The following is a 22647-nucleotide window of genomic DNA, read 5'->3' on the forward strand; positions in this document are numbered from 1 at the left end:
ATGTATCCCAGCAGTACACTCCCCTCTCATCACCAAGGGCCAGGGACCAGGTGGTCCCAGGGTAGTTTCTGACCTATGTTTGCAGACTCAGTTCCACAGCATGGAGGCGATTGTAGTTTTCTTCCTTCTGGTGTCTGCCCCCTGGTGGGTGAGGCTTGTGCAGGCTTCCTGGTGGGAGGAACTGGTGCCTCCCCACAGGTGGGTGGAGCTGGGTCTTGGCCCTCTGGTGGGCCGGCCATGTAAGGGGCATTGTCTAGAGGTGGCTGTGGACTCAGGAAGTCTTTAGGCAGCCTGTCTGCTGATGGGTGGGTCTGCGTTCCCACCCTGTTGGTGGTTTGGGTGGAGCCAGGTCTTGGTGCCAAAATAGCGGCCTCTGGGAGGGCTCCGGCCAATGAATCCACTGGTGTCCTTGTCCCCAGAGTGAGCCCCACCTGCTTCCCCAGGAGACCCTCCAAGACCAGCAGGTAAGTCTGGCCCAGGCTCCTATGAAGTCACTGCTCTTGCCATGGGTCCTGGGGCACAAAGACCTTGTGTGTGCCCTCCAAGAGTGGCATCTCTGTTTTGCACAGTTCTTTGGAGCTCCTGCACTCAAGCCCTGCTGGCTTCAAAGTCAAGTGCTCTGGGGTGGTGGTGGGGGGTGTCCTCCTCCTGATGCCAGACCCCAACACTGGGGAGCTTGATATGGGTCTCAGAACTCTCACTCCTGTGGGAGAAGTTCTGCAATATAATTATTCTCCAGTGTGTGGGTCACCCACCTGGGGTGGGTATAGGATTTAATTATATTGCAAGTGCACCCCTTATACTGTCTCATTGTGGTTTCTTCTTTGTCTTTGGATGTAGAATATCTTTTTTGGTAGGTTCCAGTCTTTTTTTTACCAATGGTTGTTTAGCATTCAGTTGTGATTTTGGTGTGCTTCTGAGAGGAGGTGAGCTCAAGGTCCTTCTACTCTGCCATCTTGTCCCAGGATATGCAATTATTTTTAAATGACCGTAATACTACTGAATGAAGTTCATTTGAAATCATCTGCTATCTGATTAAGAAATCAAGTATATTATAATTATCAAAACCCAAACTCAGCATTTTCAGCTAATAAATGTACAATTCTAATTTTACTTTTTCTCCTACAGCAATCTTTGCATACTCATCCAGGATAACAGGAATTTTATACTAAGATACAGTGACTAATATCTGAAAGTAATTCCAATATTAATGTTTAATGTACACATTCCAAAATGCAGAGCTTCTTTTAAATGATGTACGGTCACTGTTTACCTACCTGTCCTGTGTGCTCTGTTTCATCTTTGTTTATGAGATACATCAGAAAAAACCTACAGAGACAGTAATCAGAAATGGGTTGTATGGAAATATCAGGATAAACAGATACTTCTGATTCTGCTATGGACTAACTCACTCTTCATGGCAGAGAAAAAAAGCTTAATCAATCAGCTTTTAAAATATTTTTTTCAAAGGAGCTATAATGTGTTCACAGATCAGGTTATACCTCTTGGGAGCTGCTTTATACTAGGCTCAGTGCCAGACCCTGCCTGCAACTGTTTCCACATTCACTCATGGAGCAGGAATTGCGATCCTCATTTGGAAAACCGAGAATTAAAAAGGTTCAGTAACTTGTCTAATATTGCACACTTGTGAATTCCAAGACCCACTTTTTAAAAAATTGCTACAATGCTACTCTATATCTTTTCTGTTAGATATTAAAATCAGGTTAGAAACGGATTAAGAAATAATATTGTACTGAAGTAGACTTTTGGCTAGTCTCAAGTAATAGCCAGATTTCTACGTATTAAAAAAAAAATTACAACATTTAACTGTTTCCAGTGGTGCCTAAAGAGGTCTGTGGTTCTTCAGAAAAGAAAAATGAAGATTCATGTATCTCTAGGGAGCAGCTAGAGCATTCCTGTTCGAAATGGAAAACATGCCACAGCTCTCTGAGAGGCTTGGGACATATTCTGCTCATCCTTTCCACCTTTGCATTTCATGTTCTAGAAGGTACTGTTCACGTGGAGGGCTGCAACTTCATTTCCTAAGTCAACCTACTCTTGAGGGAAAAGAACCACTAGCTGTGGGTCTTTCCCTCCGAGAGGTATACGAAGCCTGAAGCCAGTGGTAAAGAGAGGGCCTCTCTGTCCTGTTGCTCCAGCTTGCTGAGGTGGGGGGATGCCTGGGTATCAGGAGTGGTAGGGGAGTCCGAGTCGGGCACACTCACAGATAATTGGCCAAGTTGTGTTCCTGTAAAGTGTGGGTTTCAAAGCCATGGGGCACGGTGTCAAAGTAATCATTGCCTATGCCACAGATGAAGCACTTGGTCTAGAAGACAAAGGCAGTATTCAAAGGTCAGAGTTCAGAAAGCAAAACAAAAGGAAAACACAACTCACCACTCAGGGGCAGCTACTTGGTTTATTCCGCCTACATAAAAGATCACCCCAGAAGACTGTGCCAAGCACGTGAGTTATCAGTTTAACTGTTGCTACCACTACATCTTGCCGTGGGGTTTAAATGACATAGGAACCAACAGCAAGAAGTAACAGAGGCAGAAAGAAGAGAACAAGATGATGGCCGAAAAGCAAAGCAATGTCTTCTTTTCTCCAGCCTAAGTGAACACACCCAGGCTTGGTGATCACTCTTGTTCATTACACTGGCTCAAGTTATCTAGGTAGGAGTCAACATGTCCTCAACTCAAACCACAAACTTGGTATCTATCGTAGCCAAGTCTGATGACCAAGCTGGTGGAGCGGGGAAGGCACAAATTCCTTCCATCGGGGGAGGACCAGACCAAATACCAAGCTGTGACGCGGTGACTCAACGAATCAGAGAAGGTCCGCCACGTGCCAGGCATCATGCTAGGCACACAACCGATACACATGTACTGGGATGACAGTCCACCCTAGAAACAGGACACCTGCTCTCTCCGCTGCCCTCCCATCCCATCCGTCTCTCTCTCCGCCCGCGAGGTCTGCCATCTGCAGGCCTGGTACCCAAAACCCAGGGAGAGGCAGGCCTTGCATTTTATCATTAGCATCTCCTGCGTATCAACTCAAATGAATTCAATAATTATTGTCCTCATGTGGCTCCAGATGCTCATCTTCCCTGCAAATTAGAAGCTGTTTCATACTGTTAGAGGCATGTTTATGATGCCCTAGATGTGAGAGCCTAGAATCAAGATGATTAAGGTAATTTATAATTCTCCCTGCCTTACTGATCAACAGCTGCTGACAGCAGAAAGGCTCCATTCAGCAATCCAGTCTGTACACCATTCAGTGTCTCTTAACTAAACAGGTTCCCACTGAACAGCTGTCCCCAGGAAACTGCCCTTCCTCCTTTGTTACCTCTCTCGGTCACTCTGTGTGTAACTGAGCCACCGTGCTGCTTTCTAGAGGCTCACGCGGGATGGAACCTCCGTAACATCCCCACTTGCTCCAAACTCTTCATCCTTTGCATCTGGCCAATCACCAAGTTCTTTTCATGCCAAAGTAAAGTACTGCTTGAATCCACTTGGCCCCTGCATCCTCAGTGGCACTTCTTTAGCAAATGCCTCATCATCTCCTACCTAGAAAATGCTGACAGCTGCTTCCCTGTCCCTGGGTGTGCCAGTGTCGAGCTCACTCCCCCTATTTTAATCCATGGTTATCTTTTGAAAATGCAAAATCTGATCACCTCGCTGCCCCGCTTAAAACCCTTTTCTTGCTTCCCAGCCTGTAAGTCACACTGTAAATTTCTCAAATGCGTGATTAGGCTCTTAATTAGCTGGCCTTCTTCTCCAGCCCCATTACTAGAAAGTAGTGCTTCATCCTGAACCAGTTATGCTTCCAAGAAAAAAATCTGCATATCAAATTCCCTACAATCAGGGTCTTGGTATATAGAACGTCAGGCGGTGACGTTTTCCCAGAATCCAATGTGAATGGTACCCCTGGTGACGGGCATGGTGGGGCACGTCGGGGTGGGGAGGTAGCCTAAAACTGGCCTGCACATGCTCGCTCGCTTGCGCGCTCTCTCTCTCTCTCTCTAATCTACACCTCTGCAATCTTCCGGCCTCAGCTTGGGCATCCCTTCTTTTAAGTACGCCCTGATCGTACAAGAGGAAATTAGACACCAGCCCCAGAGACCCCAGCACTCAGGGTTTCCTCCTATAAAGGGCTCATCACACTGCTCATGATATCCTGTTTACTTATTTGTCAGCGGATCCACCATTTTGAATGAGTGGTCTCCCCCTCCTGGAGGGGCAGATGGCGCCATACTACTGTTTGCACGTACCTGGAGCCAGCCCACTACACAGCCTAGCGACAGCGCTCAACTACGTGTATTGCCTGAATCGAAAACAGGCCAATGAAGCCATGCATTGTTCATGTACCGCCCCCCCCCATAGTCGTCATTCTTTGATAAAAGACTGGGGACAAGCAGTGTCCACAACAACAAAAATGCAGAGTCAGAAACGGAGAGACTCACCTCCATGTCTTCTTTGACCTGTTCCTGTTGGTCTCTTAGTTCCCCAAAAGCATCGATAATTAAACCTAGTGTTCAGTAAAGACGGGATTTTAATCTATCAACCAGAGAACGATAATGAAATTCACAGCCCCTTGGCTAAGCCTCCCAAGGAAAGGGACCATGACACTGAGAGATGCTCAGAGCTTGGCAGAAGATGTGAGCGCACACCAGATGCTCCTATGAGGGCAGCAGCATTCTCTCTTTGGGGGGCAGACATACATGCAGTTCCCAGGGCACGTACATACTGCCTGAAAAGGGGTTTAAAAATGAAGTGACAGCGGGGAAAAACCTTGGGTTACCTTGGCATCAATAAATGGTATGTTACTACCTGCTTCACGCCAAGAAGGAGCAATGGAGATTTATGGTCATAAAGTACAGAAAATGCCACTAATAAGATTTTCAAGTGCTCATTTGCACATCAAACATGCCCATATTAACTGTGAGGAATTTGCCTCGAATCATTTTTTTCACAAGTTCGTCATCAATAAACTTTCCGTCACGTTATTAACTGCAGCAATCAGCAACTAACGGCTTCCTGCTGCTTTGTTCCCTTTCCTCCGGTGACTTGCCGGGCTGTACGTTTTCTTCCAAGTGTTTTATATGACTTTGCCCTCTTCTAAACACATTATTGTTACACTCAATAAAGACATAAAGGAAGGGTTATGAATCCTTTAAATGTGTTCCTGTACTTTACTGAAAAAGGTATCATTTTTTTGCCTGTGGAATTTAGAGGATAATGTCCCATTTATAGACCTTTAATTCAAGCTAGGATAAATGTGTAAGCAGAAGAAGACAACATGAGTGATTTTCCTGAGGGAAACAAAAGTTACCTTGGCATAAAAGGAGAGGAAAAAACTACCAGCTCCAAGTTCCCTTGGAGTAAAAGGAAGATCGAATGGGTCAACATGGCACGGTTGGTTGCACGTGACGGCTCTGGGTCCAGACCCTGTGCCTCTGGATTCCAGCCCTGACACTTTTCAGCTGTACACTTCAGCCAAGTTACTTGGACTTATTAAGGCTCAGTTTCTTCAAATGTGAAGAACAACATTCTGCCCCCAGGGTGCATGGAACAGACATCTTTTTTTTTTTTTCCGGTACGCGGGCCTCTCACTGTTGTGGCCTCTCCCTTTGCGGAGCGCAGGCTCCGGATGCACAGGCTCAGCGGCCATGGCTCACGGGCCCAGCCGCTCCGTGGCATGTGGGATCTTCCCAGACTGGGGCACGAACCCATGTCCTCTGCATCGGCAGGCGGATTCTCAACCACTGCGCCACCAGGGAAGCCCCAGACATCATTTCAATAACCCATGGCTCAGAGCTTTATATAATTTCCATGTGACAGACCCAAAGAGGCTAAATGGCCCACCCACCACTAGGTGTATAGGTCATCAGCGGCAGGGCAGGAAATCAGACCCAGGAAACTGCTCTTTCCATTCTGTTACTTGAAAGGAGGCCAAAGAAACCTGTATCGATCTCCCCGCTAGAGCAGGGTCCCTTGCTTCGTTTTTCCCTCTACAGATTTCCAATGAAGAAACACTGAACGGAAGAGTTCTATTTGGCTTTTCTAGGAAACACCTGACATTCTTACCCTGTCTTTAATATTAGCTTCAACAATATGTAGGTCAAATTCTAGATCTTCTTGGGGATGATGCTTACCTTGTATTATGGCCAAGAGAATGACAATTACAAAGAAGAAGAAGGTGATGTCAAAGATGATTCGATAGATCTCATATTCATCGCCGGCAGGGTCTTCGATTTCATCACCGATACCCCCTCCAGCACGTACCCCGACATACATGTGGAACATATAGCACTGGAAAAGAGAGGAATGGCTTCACTTCCTGGAGGACCACTGCCCATTTTTATACTCAACACACCTAAGATTCTCTCTCTTGTTCCTAATCTTCACTGTGGAAATGATGAGCATCTTTGCCTTCTACATCACCTCTTTTTGTTCCAGTGTTTGTAATTGTGATGCAAACACTTGGCTCTTACATTCTGCTGTCTTTTAAACAAAACTCTGTGCTGCGTACTCTGCTTAGCACCTGTTGTCATACTTTGCAGGAAATGAAGAATTCCTCACTAGCATCAGGCATAAGGTTATCCCATTAAGATCACAGTAAGGGCCACAAAACTATATTTAATTGCACTGTTCAGTTTTTTTGTGAGCATAACAAACAAAGCAATGGGAAAGTAAAAGTCCACTGTATAACTGGATGAAATGTGAGAAATGAAGTGAGGAAAAAACCAGACTTAACACTTACCATCCTCTCATCTATCACATAGGAATATAATGTGAAAATTTTTTAACTTTAATGTCTAGAATAAAGAAAAATGAGAGAGGCAGGGAAGAAACAGCAGCTCATTGTTTAAACTCTGAAACTTTAAAGCAACCGACAACATGTACAGCTGCAGTGTCCATTGCCAAAAAAGAGGGGTGCAGTAAAGCGCTGTGGGGTAGGGTTTCTCAGCCTCAAAACCATTAACATTTTAGGCCAGATAATTCTTTGTTGTGAGGTCTGTCTTACTCACTGTAGCATATGTTAGAAGGATCTCTGGCCTCTACTCATTAGATGCCGCTAGCGCTGTACCCCACAGATAATCAAAAATGTCTGCAGACATTGTCAAGTGTCCTCGGGGGGGGGGGGCAACATCAGGACCACTGGATTAAGCATCTACGGTTTCATCTTTATTTAGGATAAGTCCACACTCTCCATTCCAGGCCCTCTGATTTAGCCATACTTCCCCTCTCTAAGTTGACCTTTCACGGCTCCCAAGCACCGCCCTCTCCTCTACCCATGCCTCCTCCAAATACAATATTCCTGATTCTAGATCTTTGCCTGCATATTCTCCTTATCTTGCAATATTCTTTCCCATTTGGATCCCCCATTAGAACCTACTCATCCTTCAGAACCTCAATGAATAATCCTTCTTCCACGAGGCCTCCTCAGACTGTTCGAGACACTCTCATTTACCCAACTGATGTCACCCATCAATGCAAAACAAAAAACTCACTGTCCGCCGTAACCCTAACGAACAGGGCAAAGACCTCAAAACAGCATCTTCACTCAGTGAGATACCACACTCCTCTGGTTTCTGACATTTCTGGTCATTCCTTCTCCGCCCCCTTGGCTGGTTCTTCCTCATCTCCCTATCTCTTCATGAACTAATAATGCCTAGGATTGGGTTCTCTGACTTTTTGTTTCTTTTAGGACACTCCCTTGGGGAACTTTTCCAGTTTCATGCTTAAATATCATCTGTGCTAATTACTTCAAAAAACTTCTATTTACACCTTGGGTCTCTTTCCTGAATTCCAGACTTGTATCTCCAACGTATTTTTCATTTGATGTTTTATGATCTATCTCACTCCACTAGAATTAGTCCCATTATAAGAAGAATTACTTGGGTTACTACTCTATCATCAGTGCCTAAATAATGTCCAGCACATGATAGGTACTCAAAAATCACTTGTGGGATGACTGAGGAGTGAAAAGTTATGACTGGTCAGCTGTTCTCATGGAGAACGGCTCAAAGAGACCTCAGATTCTCAGGTCATTTCAACGAGCATAAAGTTCAGGCAAAGAATAGGCAGCAAGATGACAGCAAAATGCTCATAGTTCAACAGCTAATTACTGATAGGAAACTTTCTGCATTCTGCATCTAAGTCAGACGCCTGGAATTTAATGAACAGAATGAAATAAACGTTGGGTCACTTAGGCAATAGCAGTGAAAGCAAAAATAAATGAATGGCATCTAATCAAACTTATAAGCTTTTGCGCAGCAAAGGAAACCATAAGCAAAACAAAAAGGAAACCATAAGCAAAACATGGACTGGCAGAAAATATCTGCAAATCATGTGACTGATAAGGGCTTAATTTCCAAAATATACAAACAGCTCCTACAATTCAATAAGGATAAAACAAATCACCCAATCGAATAATGGGCAGAAGACCTAAATAGACATTTCTCCAAAGACAACATACAGCTGGCCAAAAGGCACATGAAAAGATGCTCATCATCACCAATTATTAGAGAAATGCAAATCAAAATTACAATGAGGTATCACCTCTCACTGGTCAGAATGGACATCATTAAAAAGTCTATAAATAACAGATGCTGAAGAGGGCGTGGAGAAAAGGGAACCCTCCTACACTGTTGGTGGGAATGTAAATTTGTACAACCATTATGGAGAACAGTATGGAGGTTCCTTAAAAAACTAAAAATAGAGCTGCCATATGATCCAGCAATTCCACTCCTGAGCATATACCCAGACAAAACTGTAATTCGTACAGATACACGCACCCCCATGTTCACTGCAGCACTATTTACAATAGCCAAGACATGGAAATAACCTAAAAGTCCATTGACGGATGGATACAGAAGATGTGGTGTACACACACACACACACACACACACACACACACACACACACACACACACACAAAATGGAATACTACTCAGCCATCAAAAAGAATGAAACAATGCCATTTGCAGCAACATGGATGGACCTAGAGATTATCATACTAAGGTAAGTAAGTCAGAAAGAGAAAGACAAATACCATATGATACCACACAAATACCATATGATACCACTTACATGTGGAATCTAAAATATGACACAAATGAACCTATCTACAAAACGGAAACAGACTCACAGACATAGAGAACAGACTTGTGGTTGCCAAGGCAGGGGGAGTTGGAGGAGGGAAGGATTGGGAGTCTGGGGTCAGCAGATGCAAACTATTATCTATAGGATGGATAAACAACAAGGTCCTACTGTAGAGCACAGGGAACTGTATTCAATATCTTGTGATAAACCATAATGGAAAAGAATACAAAAAGAATATATATACATATGTATAAAGGAATCACTTTGCTGTACAGCAAAAATTAATGCAACATTGTGAATCAACTATACTTCAATAAAATTTTTTAAAAAATGATTGGGTCACTCAGAAAAGAGGTTGGTCAGTCTGGGATGCAATGAGCAAAGAGCATCACCCCAGATAAGCAAAGAGCATCACCCCAGAACTGTTCTGGAGCCCAGGGAAGGGGTCTCTCTTACAGAGAGGCCAGGATAGTCCTTTTTTACAGACAGCCTGATGAGACCAATGGTGCCTAAACTTAATCCTGCATCCACATCTCCTGGAGGCTTAAACATTCTGGATTCCTGGTACCACGTACTGAATCAATCTTTAGAAATAAAAATTTGAAGACATTTTAAAAAAGCCCCCAGGACACGGCATTAATTTCTTAGAACTGTTTGTCTAAAACACTGCTTGAAACTGTTAATGGTGGATCTGTGGGTAGAGAAAGTTTTATTTTCCCTGTATATTCTTGCATATTGTTGGAATTCATTTTTACCACGTGCATTTATTTTATTTTATTTTATTTTTTTATTTTTTTTGCGGTATGCGGGCCTCTCACTGTTGTGGCCTCTCCCGTAGTGGAGCACAGGCTCCGGACGCGCAGGCCCAGCGGCCATGGCTCACGGGCTCAGTTGCTCCGCGGCATGTGGGATCTTCCCGGACCAGGGCACGAACCCGTGTCTCCTGCATTGGCAGGCGGCATTTCTTATTTTTATTAAGAAAAATTGGGGGTTATTATGTTTTTCTCCAAATCTGTCCACACATGTGATTAACTGTGGCTACAGGAAATAGAATTATTATTGCAGCTGCCTACTCTTTACTTAGTGAACTAACATAGGCCATCCTTTCCTGGCTTTCCCATTCTTAGCTCTGTTTGTAATCCTCCCCCTACCCCCTTTAGCTGGTGACTTAATTTGGACAATCTACCTGGCTGTGGTCTGGCATTTCTCCATGTCAAATTCTGGCCCTTTGACTCCCCACACTAATAGCCATAGTAGGCCAACAGTGGATCACTGCAGTGCCCTGTTCAGGTCCTAGAATGCCCTAGCTCTCCAAGCCCGCTTATTTGACATGTATGTGACTACGATGGTCTAGCTAATTCCTCTTGCTGATTCCTGCTGACCAAGACTTTTGGATTATAATTTGGCTCCCCACATAGAATTTTTCTATAGAGAAGAGACTATCAGCTTGTTGCTTGAACTTTTAATGAGTGGAATGTTGGTATTCTGACCGATACATCTGACTCTTAGGAGTCTGGTTAATATGAGTCTGTCCTCAGGCAAATGATTCACTTTTACTTTCTAGACATTAAAGTTGAAAACAAGACCATGGAATGAGGCTAAATTACCAAAGTAAATGTCTCCTTCTTTTTAGATCTCTCGTCAGCCACTTAGCCTCTCTTGGCAATGTCTGCATCTCACTGCTCGCCTTCTTTCTATGATAGCACTAAGAATTTGGAGGAGAGGATTCCACCATATTTCATTAAAATGAAATATGGTCATGCTGTGAAAAGAAAGGTAGAATTTTGTGGATGTGCTTAGTTAGGCTTAGTAAGATACCAAAGTGAAAAAGAATAAAATGCACAGTTCACCAGGGGGATTCTGATATTGATTTTCCCAACCTTCTCCTTCATTATCAGAAGTTCTCACCAGAAGTAGCAGGGCCATGGCTGCTGTGGTGGAGTAGGAGGAAATGTGGTGACCAGCCATCATAGGAGGCGGCAGGCTGTCAGATTACCGTTCTGCGCCTGAAAAGGTTAAGTCCTTTCATCTACCTTCCTTTTCAGAGAATCAGATTCAACCTGATAATAAGGGCTGGAGGAGCAATGCTGGGCAGCAAAAAGTTACACTGCTTTCTTCTGAGAACCTGAGTGAGGAGGGAGGAAGGTGCCTGGTGCTACAGAAATGGGGACAGGGCAGTTGCTAATTCTCAAGATTTAATATTCTGTGACTTTCCCCCCATCCACCTCCTAAACTGACACATTCTGGGGTTAACCACTGTTTATGTTGCCTTTAGGGGACCCTGAAGAGTAACCGTTTCTAGTGGACTGGTGAAGATCCTTATAGGATCTTTACCTTGGCCAAAAAAAGAAAAAAAGGCGGGTGTGGGGAGAGAAACAGACACAGGGAGAGAAAAGAGATAAAGGTTGAAGTTAGAGAGAAACAGATTGTTCGTTTGAGAAGATAGGGTAAAATAAGTACTTTAGAACAACTACTTAAGCAGGTTACTTCCCTAGGAGTATACTTTTTAGCTCAATCACCTGGAAAGCTTTCTCCAAAATACACAGGTCTTGATACCTTTCCTACAGTTTCTGACTCAAGGGATCTGGGGTTGGTCTTGAAGATCTGTGGATTTACAGAGAGTTTTCCTGGTGATTCCTCTGGGCATTTGAGGCTGACAACCACTCCTTTTGAGATGAATGCTCTTATATATGCCATGTCAGTCTCCCTGGCTCTCTAGCTGCAATCAGCTTTTTGCCCTGGACTTGAGAATTTTAGATTACTTTTCAATTTCTTCTCCTACATTCTTAGTGAAGAGGTTCAAATTCTATCAGGTTATGGCTGGTTTAATTAGATTCTCTGGCTCAAAACACCGTGATTCCAAATAAATAAGTAAAGAAAGAAGAAAAAAAAATTAAGTATGAATCATCACTGACTCTGCAAAACTGCATCTACAGTGCCACCTGCTGTAAGTTATGAAACACTGGCGGGTGAATTACGTCCCCCGGGAAAACCTACAATGTTCTCTGAGACCTGAGGAAACAACCTGAAACAACAAATGCGACGGGAACTCAGGATGACAGCAATAAAATACGACGTTGAGTGAGGAAAACCTATCTCAGATGAGAATACTAGACTTCACTCTTTGAAAAAGAAATGCTAAGGAGACTGGCATAAAGAAAGGATTCTCTTTGGGGAATTAAAACAATGAAATCTGACCACCTGCTACTCCATAATTCTGTCTTGCTGGCTGTTTGGTTTTACTAAGCCTCCACTTTTAATGAACATTTCTGTCAATGATTACTTACATTTTAAGTGGCTATGGCTTCTTCAAAACCTCCCTGCACAAGCATTAGTAAGAGGCAAATTAAAAGGGGTTTTTAGATCTAAAATTGAAAGGTTAACCTGGGTAATGTGGCCTCTGACACAACAGTTGTTAAGAACTGTCAGCTGGAAATGGACTGTGCAGAAGTACAGACTCCTGTCTGGTTCGACTGATTGACAGCAGTCCATAATTATGAAAGAGGTAGGAGCCAAGGTGTAGTTTGTATCCTGGAACTCAGTTTTCTTTTTCAAGAAAGAAACACCTAAGATGCAAACTTATGCTGCCTCTTAACCTCACCTCAGCCAAAGGCAAGATCTGTTCATTGTTATTTGTAGAGACAGAAATACCTACAACAGAGCTGGTCAGAGGCAGTCTCACCCATACAGACAGAAATTCCTGAAACTGAATAAAATCCTGGCTGTAGCTCAGTACCAAGCCCACAGATGAAAACATCAAGACGCCAATTTCCTTGCCTGAAGTGAGGCAAGCTTCTCTACCTTCTTTATACATTTCCCTGTCATTGGGTAAAAGCAACCAGGTAAAGGCAGTGGTCTTCCTAACCCACCTCTTTGTTCAAATAATGCGTGGATTCTTCTCCTAATAAATCCACTGACAAAATTAACAAAAGCAGTGGAAACATCCTGAGAGCAAGATGCAAAATGTAGTCATATACGAATACTGTTAGGGCAACTTGAACAGGGTCAGATACGACTCATGATGTGAGAGTGAGAGACCAGGATATTTGGGGGGTCATACTGTGGTAGGAGAGGTGAATCCAAGTCACACGTTGTTCCCACCGTGTAACCCAGGCCACTGCGTGTCCCCATCTGAAACCCTCCCTACTTTCCAGCAATCTTGAGCAGTTCACTGAGCATCACAGCCTCTGGGAATGAATGACTGCAGGACAACAACTTTCTGACCTGAGGCTGGTGAGTTTTGAGATTCATTGGGGGTGGTTCTCCTGGAATATAAATGAATCTCCCCGGAGTCAGTGTAGGCACAAGTGCCTACCGTGAGCTCTTACTGACCCTCCTTTGCGCCTGGTTGCCTCCTCCAGCCCTCTGCTCCCCTCCCTGCATCTGGCCAGAAGGAAGGGATGAAGGATCTCTAACGTACCTTCCTCACTGGGCCTGGAATGGTAGGGTAGGAATGTGGGGACGCAGCGAGGGGGTGGCAAAGTGTCCCCGTTAGCGACTCTGGTGGAGGTTACTACTAGGGACCGGTCAGTCTCCCGGCGCACAAGTCTTCTCCCTCCTTGACTTGTGGTCCTACTTCCTGTACGAACTCTTGTTAACAGTTTCTTATGTATCCTTCCAGAAAAATAGTATGTGTATTCTAGCATATCTATTATATACATTCTAGCACATGTGTGTGTATCATCTTGTACACTTAGGATCCTTTTGAGCTTTTTCTTCCCACTTAAGTATAATTTGTATGTCTTTCCATATCAACATGTACAGATTTCTCTACTATTTTAAAAAGCTACATATTTTCCATTATATGGATTAACCATAATTTATTTAATCAAGACTCTATAGATGATAATTTATATTATTTTCAATTTGTTATAGCAGCTAATATCCTTGAATATAGCAAGGCATATTTGTGAATAAACAGGTCAATTACTAGCAATGGAACTGACAAGGCAAAGGGTAAGTACACTTAAAAATTCAATAGATATTATAAAATTTCTCTCAAATTGTGTTATTTTAAAGTCCCAACAGTGTTCATGAAGGTGCCAGTTTTTCAATCAATTCAATAACTCTGGGTATTAACAAACTTTAATATTTTGCAAACCTGATAGGTAAAGGTGGCAACTGATTGCTTTGATTTGCACTTTTCAAAGTATCAATATGATGGAGGCTGAGCATCTTTCCATATTTATAAGCTGATTCAACTTATTTTATAGTGAATTGTCTAGTCATATAATTTGCTTATTTTTCTATTGGCTTGTTATTTCTTCTCTCAGTTGTGACAAAGACTTTGTAAATTAAAGAAACTGGCCCTTTGTTATAATGTTCAGTATATTTTTGCTAGCTTGTCACCTGCATTTAAGCTTTTCCTTATAGTTATTCCTTTTTAAAGTAATTTTTTATGCTTTCATGGATCCTAGGTTTTATGTCATGTTCAGAAAGACCTTTCCCCATTAAAAAATTGTTGTTATGGGGCTTCCCTGGTGGCGCAGTGGTTACGAATCCGCCTGCCAATGGAGGGGACACGGGTTCGAGCCCTGGTCCGGGAAGATCCCACATGCCGCGGAGCAACTAAGCCCGTGCGCCACAACTACTGAGCCTGCACTCTAGAGCCCATGCGCCACAACTACTGAAGCCCGCGCGCCTAGAGCCCGTGTTCCGCAACAAGAGAGGCCACTGCAATGAGATGCCCATGCACCGCAACGAAGAGCAGCCCCTGCTCGCTGCAACTAAAGAAAGCCTGCGGGCAGCAATGAAGACCCAACGCGGCGGGCAAGCAATAAATAAATAAATACATCTATTTAAAAAAATCGTTATTATTTCACAAGTCAAATCCTAACTTTCATTTTTCTCTTTCTTTTTTCACTGAAAGATTTATTTCATTTGGAATTTATTTTGATGTAAAGAACTTGGTTGGCATCCACTTTTAGCAGTTTCCTCCTAACAGCATGTTCATGGTACCAATACCATTTATTATTTTTCATTTCATAATTTCTAAGGCCACTTTTATCATACTTTTAATTTCCATGTGTACCTGAATCTCTTTCTAGACTGTATTCCATTGATCTGTCATTCAGATCTGTCATTCAGATCTGTCATTCATAGTACAAAAACTGTCTTAATTACTAGTCTTTATAATATTAGTAGGTCTTTGTCACTACTCCTTTGAGATGTTTATTTTTTCTAGAGCAATTTTAGCATCATTATGTCCATCTCTCTTTATACCAGCCCCAACTGTGTAGGTATCTCAATTTGGAGCTCACTGAAGGGATTCATCTCTTTCCAGCTAGAGGTTAAATATTTTGTCTAATTTTCCCCTTCCCAGTCTGGCATCTCATATATGGTAATTTCTGATTTGTCGTATTAGAGATGCAGGTTGTGGAACAGTGATAAAGCAATATGAAATCTTTAACACCTGTTGATTTTAAAACCAAGACTAAAAGGGTAATTTAACCCAGATACTCAATATGAAAGAGATATTGTGGGACTTCAGTAATTTCAGTTCAAGTCATTAAGGTGAACAAATAACCTAAACCTCCTACAAGGAAATAATTTTACCTGCTGTCCTAGAATATATGAACAACAGGCTAAAGTGTTTACATTAATCCTTCCAGTTCAAAGGACTTTACTCAGGATTCTACTACTTATCAGGCTGATACAGTAGATGTGCAAAATTGGCAGAAACAGTCCTTCATGTTCCACAAAAAATGAAAATCGTCAATTCTTTAAAAAGCCTCACAACTTTTTGCTGTGTACACTATTTTCTATTTTTCACTGTTAAAGAAAAACTACACAATTCCTTCGGTTGAAGAAGCAGGAGAATTTTTTTCATTCATAGGAGATCAAAGTGTTTGAACTTACCGTTAGCATGTCATCACATTTCATGTCCGGTGTATCGCCATCTTCACTTTTATTGTAGAATTTCCGGAAAAAATTGAATGCCACAACAGTATACAGGTATACGACAACAGCTAATAAGCCAACGGTTAATACAAGCTGGAAAGCAATGTGACATCGAACATATATTAGAAATATAAGTCAGTGGATTTACTGACTAAAAGCTAATGGAATCTACACCTCATACCTTTCTTATCCCCCCAGTGGGGAAATCTATTTTCATAGTTTCTATATTTTATCAAGTTGCCAGTTTATTTTATGTAAAACTTGACTACTTAATTGGCTAATAAATGCCTAGTATAACTAGAATATGAATAAAACTGATTTAGTTTCATATCCAAATTGATATTAATAATATTAATAAGCAGCTTAATATGTTCATTTTTCTATCAACTAAATATTTGGTAGTAGATACTACAATAAATACTTTCTCTCTCTTTATAAGTTCTATTCCCTTTAAATAATTTATATGCCTAACAAAAACTCTCTCATTTTTGTTACGATAGTAAGAGGGGTTGTAAATCACATTTTCTTTCAATCACATCCTAAAACTAAATAGGAAATGTTTCTAACATCTGGAAATGCACGACTGTTAATAATGTGTATCATAAAAAAAAAACAAACTAAGAAGTCTGGCTTTGTTAACATAAACCAATGATCAAAGGGAAAGACACTTTAATAGCTAATAACTAACACTATTTTGAAGGCTAATTTTCTCAACGTATAAATAGAAGTCACAGTTTGAAAGGTCTTTTTTCAGCTCTATGTAATCTTTCTTTAATTCCAAACTATACTTTACATACATGTATATATATGCATATATATGTATGTATATATAAACATATTTTATAGAATATGTATATATGAATATACATAGAATTTGTATATGAATATGTATATTTTAAAAATATGACTTTAACCAAGGTGGTAAAATACATTTCTGGTTCTATCACAGAAGTGCTAAACACACTAAAATGCGCTATTTTTTATGTCTACTTCATCTGATTACAACATACCCCTGGTGTTCTTAACTGTGGCAGCATATATTAAGTCTTTTAAAAATCACTTCATAATTATCTGGAAAAAACATGTTGTCTTAATAGAGGGCTTAATTCACTTCTCTAAATTAAGTATAAGGCCACTGTAAATTTCTGCGTGTTTTACCTATAAGGGCTGTTTAAACTCTATATATCTTTGCAAATGAAAATTTGATACCTCCAAAAGAGAAGGAATAAAGTTTAGAAATAAACACAAGTTTAGAAATGGAGAGTAGTGCCAGACTTTTTGTGTGAAAATACTGCACAGATTTAGCATCTCCAGTTCTTCGAACATACTGGGAGCTCAAAACCAATTTACTAATTGACCAATGAATATGCATGGTACACTTTTTGTCTCCGGACTCATGACGTGCCACGCATATCATACTCATATTCAGAACCTAGAGTGACATATATAAGAACATTGTGCTGAAATTTAGAAAACTGAAGGTCACGATAATGGGAATTTAACCGTGGACACAGTTCAAGGTTTTGGGAAGGGCACTGATTTTAAAATATGCTGGATTATAAAATTCTGGAAAAGAAGGACTCTGTTACTCTAAATAACTAACATAGAATGTGTTACCTCCCACTGGACACTTGATAAATAGAGAATGAATTGATAGGTTTATTAATAATGAACATTTTAACATTACAAATGGGTTGTATTAGAACATAAGCTGATTATCTGGAATTAAGCCAGCTTTTCTCCAAGTAAGCATGATCTTGTCAAGTGTGAAACATTATTATTCTTTTTTGCCCAGTTTAAAAGTGGAGAAAAGAGCCCATGAATATCCAGTTTTAAAATACTATATTAAATTAAGAATGTAGCATCTCAGGTTTTATTACTAATATAGCTAGTGTGTTAGGATGTTGCAACATATTTTGGTTTACCCACAGTATCAGATACAGCAAATATCATATTAGGAACAAAATAATAACTATTTTCCTGAGTGTTTAATGTGCTGGAGCCTGTGCTAAGACCTCCACATTTCTGATTTTATTTAATTTTCACAAAACCCCTATAAGGTAGGTATTTTTATTGTACTCATTTTACAAAATGAGGGAGTTGAGATTTAAAAGAGAACGCTAAATAATTTCTCCAAGATCACACAGCTCATCCATCAAGCCAAGACTTGAATGTACGTCTAGGGGGCTCTCAAACTACAAATCTGCACGGTTTATAAAAGAAATAGTACAGATCCTCTATTCACAGAAGTCTTTAAAACTGTACACTGTCATTTGAGGTTTGGTGTTAACTTCTGTTAGAATATTTTTCAGTTTTTGCAGGGGGAGGAAAACATAAACGTTTACCTGTTTGCCATTGTGTGTTACTGAAGACAAGATCGTTCTTAACGTCTTGAATCCCATAGCAATGTCAAGAAGATGAGCAGCAAAAAAAAAGTTGTTATAGTGTCCGAGAACGGACATGGCCATATACCAGGCAAGGTAGAGGAAGGACTGTTAAGACAAAATGAGAGAAAATAATCTCAGAAAATAGAATACACACTATTGTCAAAAACTACTCTGCTCTCATTCTACGATAACCACTCCACTGACTTTATCTTAGACTAAAGGTTTATATAACTCCAATCAGTTATATCAGTTTGTGTATTTTATTTTGATTTAGCTGTTCTGCAAGGTTCAATGCCATTCTCTCCATTATATCAGAGTGGCTCTTTTTATTTATCCTCCCACAGAGAAAAATGTATTGACTTACTACTCAACAGCAACTTAGTAATGTCAACTCTTGATAGTTTGGGCCAGATAATCCTTGGTTGTGGATGCCATCCTGTGCATAGTAGGATGCTTAGCTAGCAGCATCCCTGGACTCTACTTGCTAGTTGCCGGTAGTAGCACTCCCCCTCTCCCGTCATGATAACCAAGAATGTCTCCAGATGTTGCCACATGTGGCTGAGTTGGGGTGGCCTCCTTTTTATTCAGGGGAGTTGCTTCTATTGTTAGATGAGAAGTTAGCTGCAAGACACCTTACTAACAGTTGACAGTCCTAAAAGATACTTCAAGACTTGGTTTTGAGCTCTTCAGAGGGTTCTCTAAGATACCAAGAGTTCTGGGCCCACAGCTGGGTGAGGCAGGGTGGGGACAGAGGCAGGAGTATTGGGGGGAGGGCTGTCACAGGTCTTTAGGAGAATGGAACTAAGGTTCACTATAAAAGTGCTAAAATTAGAGTGAGAGTTTGAGACTAAATGAGATGTCGAACGAAGGAAGCACGGCAGCAAGAACAGCAGAAGACCTTAGGGGAGGTTTTTACGATCCTTTCTGTAGGGGGTGTGAGAAGACGGTAAAAGAATTAAGAAGCAGTAATGAGGGGATGGGCTGCGATCTAACAGCAAAAATTGTAGTCCATCTATTCAGCCATGTTTCATGATTCTCTCTAGCAACTTCCCATAGCCAGCAAATGGTAGCACAAAAACACTGACAGTAAGTTATTTAAACGGGAATTCCTAAGAATCAAAAATGTCATGCTATTGAGCCAAAGAGGTAGTATAATGTGATTCTCTGTCTTGACAGCTGGTGGCTTTTAGTCATGGGTGATTTTTTTTTCATTATATTTGGATATATACATGGGTCCTGTGCTTAACTCAGAGGCTCTTATGCTCTTTTATAAAAGAAAGATCCATCAAGAAAAAGAGCACAGTAATTTAATGTACTTTATTTGGCAGAAACAAATGGATTGCAATTAATGTTAAAAAAAAACTTTAAAAACTTTATTTGGAACTTTCTGACATCTATAAAAATTTTGAAGAATGCGATTGCTCAACTAAAATCTGAATGAAAATACACACACGAATTTGCATCTCCATTTCATTTTCTCATGTAAATAAATTTTCATTTTAATCTTTCAGTTACTGAAAGAAATGGAATGAGATATGGGCTGATTAATCATATATTTCTCTGGGTCTTTCTCAGATGTGGTCAGTATTAAATGAACTGATATTTAAGTAGCTTTCTTAAATAGCCATCTTTCCAGCCACTGAAGCCCAATGAACTCATCTAATCAGAGTGTGTTTTACTTTGTGGTAATGAAGTTGGCTTACATTGTCAGTGAAAACGACTCCTAGTTTCCACATCTGATACTTCACATCAATAGAGTTCAGCCTGAAAAGACAAAAAAAAAAAAAAGAATTTGTAGATATGTACATGAAGCCGAGACTCACAGGCTTGCAAAAGCCTGCTGTCATTCACTCTCCATGGGGCAGGGCTGGCAACCATCTCAGGAGATTAGTTCTAATTCAGGAGCCCAGGGAAGAGCTGAGAGCTCTGTTGGAAAATGTACTCCAGAGTTTTGTGATTTTTTTTTTTTTTTTAAGAGCAATCTTGGAAAACAAAACAAAGCATCACTATGTCTCTATTACTTAAAAATAGTCTTTTCTTTTTCTACATTAAATATAAACACTTTATATATGACAATTATTCCTAGAAACTACTAAATTAACTAACATAGGTGTATCGAAAGTTTCCTCCCTAACTTTCATTATATATTCATAATTGCATCCCAACAGATTAATTTTTAGTTCAACTAATAAAAACTTGCATAAATGTCCACACTTGTTTTACAACTGTACTGATTTTGCCAATGAAAGGGCTTAATCATTTTGTTTTTGTTTCCTATCGTTTTCAGAAATGCCCCTTCTCTATTTCCTTCTCTATCCAAGAAGGAATTTAACCCTTCCCCTTGGTTCCCACAGCGCTTTGCAGACACCTGCCTTTATAATCGTTTCCCATGTTGTTTTGCAGGAGTAGGTGTGTATGTATGTATGTGTATTGATGCCTTCCCCACTAGTCTGTGAAATCCCCAGCACCAAGCACGTTGTATCATACATTGAATGTCTCTCAATAATGTTGAATGAGTGAATCTTAACATAAATATTCATGATCTTTGAAGATTAAAATATACATGTATTAAAATATACTGTTTAATTTTCACTTTTTTTCAGAACTTGTCACTGGTTTATGGGGCTAGAAATTATAATTTTGTTAGCCTTTGCAACATTCCAGGGAATTGATATGATAATAAGATAATATAATTTTAGTGTTATTTTCAGAAAGGCTTCTCTAGACTTACTGTTTTAGTCTTTAACTACTTTAAGCATTTCTTTTAATTAGGCCAATCTTAAATTACAAGTGCAATGATAAATAGTTGATAATCTAAGCTGACTTCTTAGGAGACTTTTCCCCTTAGAGCTAAGGTTTAATTTTTTAAGGAAATAAAGCAGTCTTTGAGTTATAATTAATTTTATTATTAAATAATACTTTTAAAAATTTCATGAATATTTATAATGGGTTTCAATATAAGAATACTTTTTCTTAAAAAAAGAGATGAAAAAAAAATAAACCCACTGGATAATTTGCATGAGAGCATGATTATTTCCCATGAAAGCAATCCAAAACAAAATAGGGTTTATATATCAGGATGTCTGAACTTCCCATGGTCGTTTCTAACTTTATTTAAAAGTTTGTTCTTATGATTAGTTGTTTTCCATCGCTGTCATGCATTAGGGTAGCAAGTTTCCCACCAACAGCATTAAGAGTATTTTGTAGTATACAATACTCTTTTCTCACCAGTAGTGGCAGTGATGCTGTCTGGGTGGAGCTGACTCCACCCCCAGGGATGGAGCACAGCTGATCTAGGCCCATCAGGGCATGGCATTAACCTGGCCACAGGGCTTGGTTCAGGGGTAAACTAGAAGCCAGAAGCTGAGGAGTTCTGCTAGACGGTTTTGAGATTATAAGCTCTCCTCTCACTCCATAAAGACACACACGAAGAAGCATGCAGGCTTTCTGGCTGCTGGCAGCCATTCTATCCCCAGGAGGTGAGCTGGCCACTTGTTTACATGTGCACATCCCAAGCCCTGTGTATTTGATTGATAAATACAGGCACACATAGATACATGAATCATCCTTGTATGCAAATGCTCACATTAAGATACTATCCATATAGAAAACAGATAATCTAGAGTCACAAATATGACCATGGAAAATGCATAATTTAGTAAAACTATTTAATTCTACATTGGTTATCAGGGGTCTGAAAATGCTAGTAAGAAACTCAGCAGCCCCCCTCTCACCACAGTCCTTACATGATATTCTAACATAAGGGCCTTAATGTCTAAGGGCTGCCAACTGTGTTTCATCTTACGTACAGTGACCACATTTCTTTAAGAACCACATTTGTTTTCTTAAAGTACTCAGGTAATATTTTAAATTTAAATTCATAACTTGCTATATATTTGCTTATCTAACTACTTTTGAACTGGGTTCACATTATTTTTAAAGACCCAACTAGCTCTAACAAGGTTTCAGAGAGATAAAAAGTATATGACCAAAGAGATCAGCCAAAGTGTTTATTTTAATGCTAACTAAAATAGTTATCTAAGACAAACTAACATTGCTCTATAGAACCTTAAATATTTATGTTTTCAGAGAAATCATCACATACCTAATTGACTGATACCTTAAATACACAGATAAGGGAAGGTAGCGATTACGTTTTTTTTCTAAAATCGTTAAGTGGCTACAATAAGAAATTACATTTTAAAAAGCATGTAGGCTTTACAACTGTAATTCTAGAATTATAGTTGATTAAA

General features: G+C 40.4%; 1 protein-coding gene across 7 annotated transcripts in view; it reads right to left on the reverse strand.

Annotated features, from left to right (window-relative positions):
• Positions 1–22647, reverse strand: part of RYR2 (ryanodine receptor 2) — a 746950-nt gene that overhangs the window by 8349 nt on the left and 715954 nt on the right. For all 7 annotated transcript variants that reach the window (XM_067025663.1, XM_067025662.1, XM_067025661.1 and 4 more), the window contains 7 exons: positions 20098–20158; positions 18353–18499; positions 15966–16100; positions 6155–6311; positions 4463–4527; positions 2226–2326; positions 1278–1329 (listed from right to left, as the gene is read on the reverse strand). In XM_067025663.1, the coding sequence (XP_066881764.1) occupies positions 1278–1329; positions 2226–2326; positions 4463–4527; positions 6155–6311; positions 15966–16100; positions 18353–18499; positions 20098–20158 (718 nt within the window). The remainder of the gene's footprint in view (positions 1–1277; positions 1330–2225; positions 2327–4462; positions 4528–6154; positions 6312–15965; positions 16101–18352; positions 18500–20097; positions 20159–22647) is intronic.

The sequence above is a fragment of the Kogia breviceps genome, chromosome 2, assembly GCF_026419965.1.
Source record: "Kogia breviceps isolate mKogBre1 chromosome 2, mKogBre1 haplotype 1, whole genome shotgun sequence".
NCBI classification, from domain to species: domain Eukaryota; kingdom Metazoa; phylum Chordata; class Mammalia; order Artiodactyla; family Physeteridae; genus Kogia; species Kogia breviceps.